Source organism: Euprymna scolopes, chromosome 15 (assembly GCF_053919585.1).
Source record: "Euprymna scolopes isolate OS-2025 chromosome 15, ASM5391958v1, whole genome shotgun sequence".
In the NCBI taxonomy this organism is placed as follows: domain Eukaryota; kingdom Metazoa; phylum Mollusca; class Cephalopoda; order Sepiida; family Sepiolidae; genus Euprymna; species Euprymna scolopes.
The window spans coordinates 95,582,820-95,591,717 of NC_136496.1; the positions used below are offsets into that span (position 1 = coordinate 95,582,820).

At 28.9% G+C, this 8,898-nt stretch overlaps 1 protein-coding gene across 9 annotated transcripts in view; it reads left to right on the top strand.

Moving 5' to 3' along the window:
• The window catches only part of LOC145294000 (metastasis-associated protein MTA1-like), a 157,147-nt gene that overhangs the window by 129,543 nt on the left and 18,706 nt on the right, over positions 1–8,898 (top strand). For all 9 annotated transcript variants that reach the window (XM_080140919.1, XM_080140916.1, XM_080140918.1 and 6 more), the window contains one exon: positions 2,219–2,311. In XM_080140919.1, the coding sequence (XP_079997045.1) occupies positions 2,219–2,311 (93 nt within the window). The remainder of the gene's footprint in view (positions 1–2,218; positions 2,312–8,898) is intronic.

Here is an 8,898-nt window from a genome sequence, read left to right on the forward strand (position 1 = left end):
TTTATTGTTAATACATGAGTAAACCCGAGTCAGATATCTAAATTTTATCTGGTTTTCAGATTCAAACATTTTTTTTTTTTTTTTTTTTTTTTTTTTTTTTTTGTGAGTTGTTGCCTTGATGTCACTGACACTAAAAGTTCCCACTCTTGAAATGCAATCTGTGTGCACACTACTTGTCAATCTCTATTGTTTGCAACTTGAAATAATAATTCACAAGTTGAACCCTCTTGTAGATATTTAATGTCTGATTAAATTTTGTAAATTATATTGGAAGACATAAAAAATTTGGAAAGAATGTTAGGTATTGTCATAAAAATATTGTTTCATTACCATCTATTGTAGGTATAAATAAATTGTTGAAATAGAAAAAAAGAAAAAAAAAGTAAATAAAATTTTAAATGCATGCAAATTATTCGAATTATAAAAATTATAAATAATAAAATAACTTAAAAAAAAATTTTTTTTTACTATAAATTGTTTAAAATCTACTTAATATAGATCCACTATAACATTTTCATCTATTTATGAACAAAACTTGAAATTAACCATTCTAACACTTGAAATGTAAGATTAAAAAAATGCAAACCCAACTGAAATGTTATTAACAAAAGGGGAAAATAAAATTAAAAGCGATTTCATAATTTAAAAATATTTCTTTACAATTTTGATCATTTTTTTAAAAATCAAATTAATTTTTGTTATTAGTTTTTATTTTATTTTTCCTGTATAGAGATAGCAGACATGATTCTCTTTAATGAAGAAACTTTACTTTTACATTTTTTTTTATTTTTTTATTCTATTAATACCTTTTTGTGTCAGACACCCCCCACCATCATCACTTTTAATCCAATGCTACAAAGTTATGCACTTTTTTGTGAAATCTGGTTGAGTCATTGAGAAATCTTTTTGTCCTTCTATTTCTTTTTATATAGAATCACCTTAGGTCTTTGTGTGCATTTTTTTTTTTTTTTTTTTTTTTTTTTTTTTTTTGCAAAATATTTTTGACTAAGTCTTTGTCTTGGTGCTGTCCCAATATATTAATCATTTGCTCTTTGAATGTTTGCTGTGCAAACACCACTCTCTAATCTAATAGTCCAATACCAGAATGTTCAGATCAAGAAAATGTATTAATTCAACCTCTTTAGTGAGCTTTTATAAAAAAGAAATTTTTTTTAATCTGAGTTTTGAGTAACAATCTTTGCAGAGTAAAAGAAAAATTTAATAAGGATTAGCAATAACAATTCGGCATGATTTTAAATTCCTGGTTAACAAAAAAATTTTTTTTTTTTTTTTTTTTTTTTTTACAAATATTTTTGAATTGTTTTCCTCATTTAGTTTCCTAATGTTAACAATTCAATAATTTTCTTCATATTATTTGTAGCATAATGTAATGCACACGTTGAACTCCAAAATTACCGTTCTCATCATTAATGTAATTCTCATGTTTTCTCCAAACCTTCAACCTTCTTCAGGTGCACATTATTTATTGAATTCTGGAATTTAAACTGAACCCTTTATTTAATTAATGGGGGTAGATTGTTTGTGTACTGTCAGTTATGACTGAATAAAATTCTGAAACACAAATCTAATAGTGGTTATAGTCAGCTAATGTACTTCCTAATTTCCGGCATAGCGCTATCCGAAGCAGTGACAATGCAAATCAGTTCCTTAATTTTTTTTTTCTCTCGAGCTTATATCTCCCTTGTGTCTGTACTCTTTACGTTTTTCTGATCTTTTTTTTTTATTATTTAATAATCATTGAAATTCAAATAAACTTTTTTTAAATTAAAAATAAATTTTTTTTTTATTTCATATACATATTTTTTATTTAAATTGCAAATAAAATAAACTTTTTTTTTTTTTTTTTTTTTTTTTGAAGTGCAAATGAAGACTGTTATTTTTATCTATATAGTTTTGCTTATTTTTATTGTATACTTTTCAATAATGTCCTCTTATATTTTATTTCAATAAATCGCTTCACAATAGAAATACTGAAAGACAAAAGTGAAGGTACTGATTTGTCTTGTCACCGCTTCCGGTTACGCTACACCAGAAAATTAGGAAATACGTTAGCTGACTGTAACTCTAATAGTTTTTTTTTTTTTTTCAGTCTGCTATTTTCAAGCCTTAAAAAATGTATTTAAATGTAAAACTTTTCCAACAATATTTCAGTTTGATTCAATTTTAATTTTTTGATTAAAATTGTTTCCTTTTTCAGAAGTGAAACCTGAACAATTGGTACCGAGGGTTTCAACAAGTCAGCCTTCCATCATGAAGAAAAGGGGATATGAACAAAGCAATGGTCTTGATGGTAACATTTCCTTTTCTATATTTACATTCCTTTGAAATTGTTTGAATGCTTCACTGTTATAATTTCTTGTTTTGTTGAGCAACGTGTCCTGCATCAGTCAATTTTGTTTGTTTTTACCGAGAAAGAAAGGAGTGATGGAGTATATAAACTCCTCTTTTGTTTAATCTTTATATTATGATAGTTCATAGATCCTTTTTCCTTTTTAACAAGCTCTTCTCCATACTATCTTTTGTTCTTTCCATTGTCATTCATAATTAAAATTACAGACATTTACTTTCAGTATCTTTTATAACCTAAGGCTCCTTTGATATCATTTTTTGTGAAAATAATGTAGATCAAAATACTTTTTTAATTAATGAATCTGAAATTTTGTCATCTTTTCCACTCAACTGTAGTTTTGGATCTCTATTGCAGCTTTTATTCTAGCTTTCATTCACATCACTTTTCTTATGGAAGAGGGGGTATTTATTTAATTCTTGGTGGCTTCCATACTGAACATTATGATCTAGAAAAAGTTTTAATCTGAATTGAGGAGTCATAAAGTTGTCAGACTTCTATGATTCCAAAAATTCTAACTACTATCCTTCTTTCAACCAGATTCTGTAACCTCAGTTTCAACCGTATGACCTCCAGTTTGGCTCTGTGTTTGCATGTATACATTTGCAATGTTTTTAGTGCTCAAAATGAAAATCATGGATCAGAAAATTTATATTTTGTGAAGATCGACCTTGTGTACATTTTGAATAGATTATTTCTTTAATTTACACGTACCTTAATGTTATCGATATTTCCTGTTCACTTTTCTTCAATGCCTTCCTTGTAAAATCTTAGCATTTCCTATCTAAAAAGAACTTGCCATTTAAAACAAATTTTATATTTACATTCTTATGAGCTTTTTGCAATTACTACTTCTAAAGGGTGCTCTTACTCCTTCCACATAATCATTTATTGATTTCTATATGTAAACGTTATGTGTTTCGATTCTTCCGACTACTGTTCTCATATTGAGTGTCATTTTCACAATGTTTTGGTTGATGTAACTGCCGACCTTCTTCAGATATATCTTGTCAAACTTGAGAATTTGAATAGAATTTCGAACGGGACACTTTATTTACTTCACGGGAGTAGCATGCTCTCATTCCATCAGCCATGATTGGATAAAGGTCTTATGTAATTCACAATTGTTTTTCAGTCGCTACACTGTGAATCGAACCTTCAACCTTCACAAGAATATCACTTTTACAATTGATTTTTTTTTTTTTTTTTTTTTTTTTTTTTTTTTTGTGGATAGTTTTAGTAAGAATTTTGGGAGCCATAAACCTATTTTATTTCTAGTTGTAAATATTGCTATTAATTATTACTATATTTGTTATTGTTTACTTATTACTGTATATATTATCGGTACTTGTACAGTTTAATCAAGACATTAAAAAATGAAAATATCGAGAGAGAGAGAGAGAGAGAGAGAAAAAAAGGTTATATTGTACGTATCCGTTTTGAACTGAAGATCTCAAAAAAAATTTCACTTAATTTGATCAAGTAGTTCTTTTTTTTTTTTTTTTTTTTTTTTACAGTGGAAAAACGTTTTTATGACAGCATGTTGAAGGCAGCCATCTTGGATTTTTTCTTAATTTTTGTTTGGAGTTTAGAAACGCCACGGGGAGATAACTCCAGTTAAAGCACCAGCACTCCCTCCCCATCTTTAATACTAGCTTTTCTTCCTAAAAATCGAACCTTTTGCTCAGTATCATAAATTGTTTTTTCGCTGTAAAACAAAAACTACTTGATGAAATTAAGTGAAATTTTTGGGTTTTTTTTTTTTTTTGTTTTTTGTTTTTTTGTTTTTTAGATTAGGTTTTTAAATGACAACTTTTATAGGTTTTCAATGTTGAATACAAAAATCGCATTGAAATTTTGAAGAAATAAGTAGTTATCGAGATATAAAAAGTTGTGTTTTGCATCATATTCTTTGGTGGCCATCTTTTTTTATGCGCGCGCCATAAACAAATCTACTCATCTATGACTTACACTGCACACGTGTAAAAAAAGATGGCCGCCAAAGAATACAATGCATAATACAAATTTTTATATTTCAATAACTAATTATTTCTGCAAAATTTCAATGCAATTTTCGTATTCAGCATAGTCGAAAACCTATAAAAGTTGTCATTTAAAAGAAAATAATGGGGGGTGGACCTAATCTGAAAATTTACCAAAAAAAAATTTTTCAGAGAACTTCATTCCATAACGGATATGTACAATTTAAACTTTTTCCGATATTTTCATTTTTTAATGTCTTGATTAAACTGTACAAGTACCATATTATCTATTCTAATTGATGGTTCTCATATCGTGTTGAATTGTGAAAAACACACTAAAGATGAGAGGAGTAGTCCAGCAAATTCAAATACGTATAACCAATCCTCATTTCAAAAATTTAGAAACATTTGTTTTTGCTATTACTATCTTTACCTTTATTGTTAGTCTTTAATAATGTTCATGGGTTAAGAATTGCATATGAACTGATTATTAAATAACAGGTCTATAACAATATCACAAGAGTAGATTCCAATCTGCTATTTTGGCTGTACAAATTTTAAAGAGTTATGAAACTAAATCTATCACACAATTGTGTGTTACAGAAGATCAGAAATAATATTGGTACTGTCAGTTTCAAATCCAAACAAAGGGGACCAATAACTAATCATCGCTGTTGGACTCTCTTCTGCCTCTGTTTATATCGGTCTCTTCAGAAATGGTACTATTTTGGGAGAGACAGATATAAACAGAGGCTGAAGAGTCCAACATAGATGACCAAAACTTTGAAACCAACAATACCAATGTTTTTCTGATCTTCAACATATATAAATATTGGGCTTGTATTTTTTTTTTATATTCTTAATTGAGCATTCTGCTAGGGTTCTCTCTTATATATATATATATATATATATATATATATATATATATATATATATATATAGTGTGTGTGTGTCTATGTATATAAAAACTGGAATTTTGAAATACTTTCATATTACAGATTGTATAATACTGTAAAATAAGTATTCCTTGTTGAATAATAAATTTGTTTGGCATAAATTTTCTATTTTATCGAATTTAACTTAAATTTTCATATATATATATATATAATTAAAATAACAAGATTAAACAGTGAAATTCTTTCAAAATGTTAATGAATTTACCAGGACACTTTTGGAATATATCTAATGCAAATATTTATGAATTTGATCTGCGTATGTGTAAATTTCCTCCATATTAAAAGTTAAAATGTGATGTCCATATAAATATCTAAATTCTGATGAAAATATTTATCGAAAAATGAATAAAATTCTGAAAACTGTAAAACTTTAATTTAAGCATAATTTTCAGTTGAAGCCAAGTTAAAGGAAACTAAGCAATCATGTAATTTACTGTTGTATCCTTAGTCCACATTCAAGTTCATCTGAATTTATGGAAGTAAAGAATTTGTTTAACAAATCAACTTTTATCATATTCAAAGAACTGAGGTAAAACTATACTATATTTCTCCAAAGACAAATGCAAGAATTGTATCTTGGTAAGAAGAACCTATATTTATCTTTTGTGGATGTAGAGAAAGATTTTGACAGAACCAAGAGATGTTGTCAAGTGGGCTTTACATAAATTACAGGCAAACGAGTGGTTAAGAGTTTTAAGCAATGTACAGAAATGTTCAAAGTTGTCAGAATTAACAGTACATTTAGTGGCAGTTTTAATGTCAAATATACAGCATAATCGCGTTGACACACCGGCTCTCGTCAGATCACCGAAGTTAAGCAACATTGAGCCTGGTTAGTACTTGGGTGACCATTTGGGAATTCTAGACACTGTATGAGCTCTCTACTTATCTCGGCATTTGTTTCCAGTTGTCTTGTACACACTTCACTGGCCACTGGTATTAAACAATGTCCATTAAGAAGTGTGTTTGGAGATTGCGTGATTCCTGTCACAAAAATTTCACGTGCAGGCACCCTTTTGTGAGTAGCCATAGTCTGTCAAAGACTGAAGGAACCCTTTTTAATGTCAAAGTAGGAGTACAATTTTGTACTAAGTCCGTTGCTTTTCTTTTGTGCTTGTTTCATATGGGTTGTTTGGAAGAGATGATTTCTGTGTTAGTGCTTGCCTGTGAAACAATGCAAGGTCCACAAGGATAAGTTGGAAAGTAACGGTCTAAGAGTGACTGCTACCAATATCAAAGTTATGGAAAACTTTCAGAAAAAGGAAAGTTCCTCTACTTAGTTTGTAGAAAGGGAGTTTGGTAGAACTCAATTTTTTGTGGTTTTTGTAAGTGTTGGCTACACAAGTAAAGTGCACGGAGCTTATAAAATGATGACCAGTTTTTGTGCAACAATTGTGAAACGGATTAGAACTCTCATGCAGAGAAATTATATTAGATAGCGAGGCCATTGCTGTTGAGCTATTGGAGAAGTTTGTCATTGCAGGAGTTAAAAGTGGGCAGAGTAAGTTCAATGGAAGAGTATCTGGCATGTGTATGTAGTATGATGTATGGATGTGAAACCTGGATTCAAGTTATGCGTTGCCTGGAGAGAAATGATGACTTAGATCTAATCTCAAGAAAAGGATTAAATCTGAATATTATAGAGAAATGTGTATAGAATGGCAAACAAGTTTGGTTATATTGAAAAACAATGGATAAAAGTGCTTGGGTTAATTAGATATAAAAGAATTGAGATGGTCATTTTTACTTACGAGTTATCGTCTACTTAACTTTAACATCCCATTCTTCAAATGACTATTAAAAAGGATAGATTAAAATTTTTTTCTTTCCATTTGAATTTGTATTTTTTTTTTTTTTTTTGTACTTTTTCACTTTCTTTTTTCACTTTGCCTTTTTCTTTATTTTTACTTTGTTTGCCCCTTTTTCTTTATTTTTACTTTGTTTGCCCCTTTTTCTTTATTTTTACTTTGTTTGCCCCTTTTTCTTTATTTTTACTTTGTTTGCCCCTTTTTCTTTATTTTTACTTTGTTTGCCCCTTTTTCTTTTTACTTTGTTTGCCCCTTTTTCTTTATTTTTTACTTTGTTTGCCCCTTTTTATTTTTTACTTTGTTTGCCCCTTTTTATTTTTTACTTTGTTTGCCCCTTTTTATTTTTTACTTTGTTTGCCCCTTTTTATTTTTTACTTTGTTTGCCCCTTTTTCTTTATTTTAACTTTGTTTGCCCCTTTTTCTTTATTTTTACTTTGTTTGCCCCTTTTTCTTTATTTTTACTTTGTTTGCCCCTTTTTCTTTATTTTTACTTTGTTTGCCCCTTTTTCTTTATTTTTACTTTGTTTGCCCCTTTTTCTTTATTTTTACTTTGTTTGCCCCTTTTTCTTTATTTTTACTTTGTTTGCCCCTTTTTCTTTATTTTTACTTTGTTTGCCCCTTTTTCTTTATTTTTACTTTGTTTGCCCCTTTTTCTTTTTACTTTGTTTGCCCCTTTTTCTTTTTACTTTGTTTGCCCCTTTTTCTTTTTACTTTGTTTGCCCCTTTTTCTTTATTTTTACTATGTTTGCCCCTTTTTCTTTATTTTTACTATGTTTGCCCCTTTTTCTTTATTTTTACTTCTTCGCCCCTTTTTTCATTTTTTGCACTTTTCTTGCCTATTCCCTTTTCTTCTTTTCTCATTTTCTTTCTTGTTTCATGTTTTTCTATTACTTACCCCCATCCTTTAAGGCTGTAGTTTGTTTTTTTTTACTGCCGAACAATTATTGAATGCTCGTTTGCTAAAATTAAGATTTGTTATTCTCCATTCATCTTGTTATAGCTTCAGTCTTTATGAGCCAAACCCTTGTCACCCAAAGTGAAATTATAATAAAGTTATCTTAACTATTAATTTATTCTTAATCTCAACTCTATCATTTTCTTTCTTTTTATTTAAGAACACAGTGAAATTTAAAGCGGCACCTTTCCTCCTCTGATTGTCTTTATTGCAATCTTTTTCCTTCAAGTTTCTCCAGTAGCTTTTCTGAAACCACCAAAATAAAGCATAAATTTGTACTTTGGCACTAAATTGATTTATGACTATAGACTCTTTGATTACTAATTCTAGCTCTAATAACAAAATCATTAACAGTAAGATCATTCAAAATGACTATCAATTGAACTATAAAATTTTTTATTTAAAAAATTGATTTGACGTTGCCACTTTATGTAAGCAAAACCTAAAATTCTTGGTTTCAGTTACATCAATGGCATATGTTATTAAAACAACCAACATGCGACAAAAACAAATCTAGGATTAATGTGGTTTCAATTGTGTTCTGAGTATTTATATACTTAAATGTCGAACCCTTACACACATTTTAAAACTCTTTGTTACAGCCTCCAGCTCTGTAAATTTACATTTTTATAATATTTGCAGGTTTTCGTTACTGAAAATTTATATTTGTGTGTGTGTGTGTGTGTGTGTGTGTGTGTGTGTTTATACAATGACTGTTGTTGGTACAGCAGCATTGCTTCTAACAAAGCCTTCATCAGATGATGACTCTGGGTTCAGGCATGGTTTGGGGGCTGAATATAATCTATAAATATAAAAGCGAAAATGTATG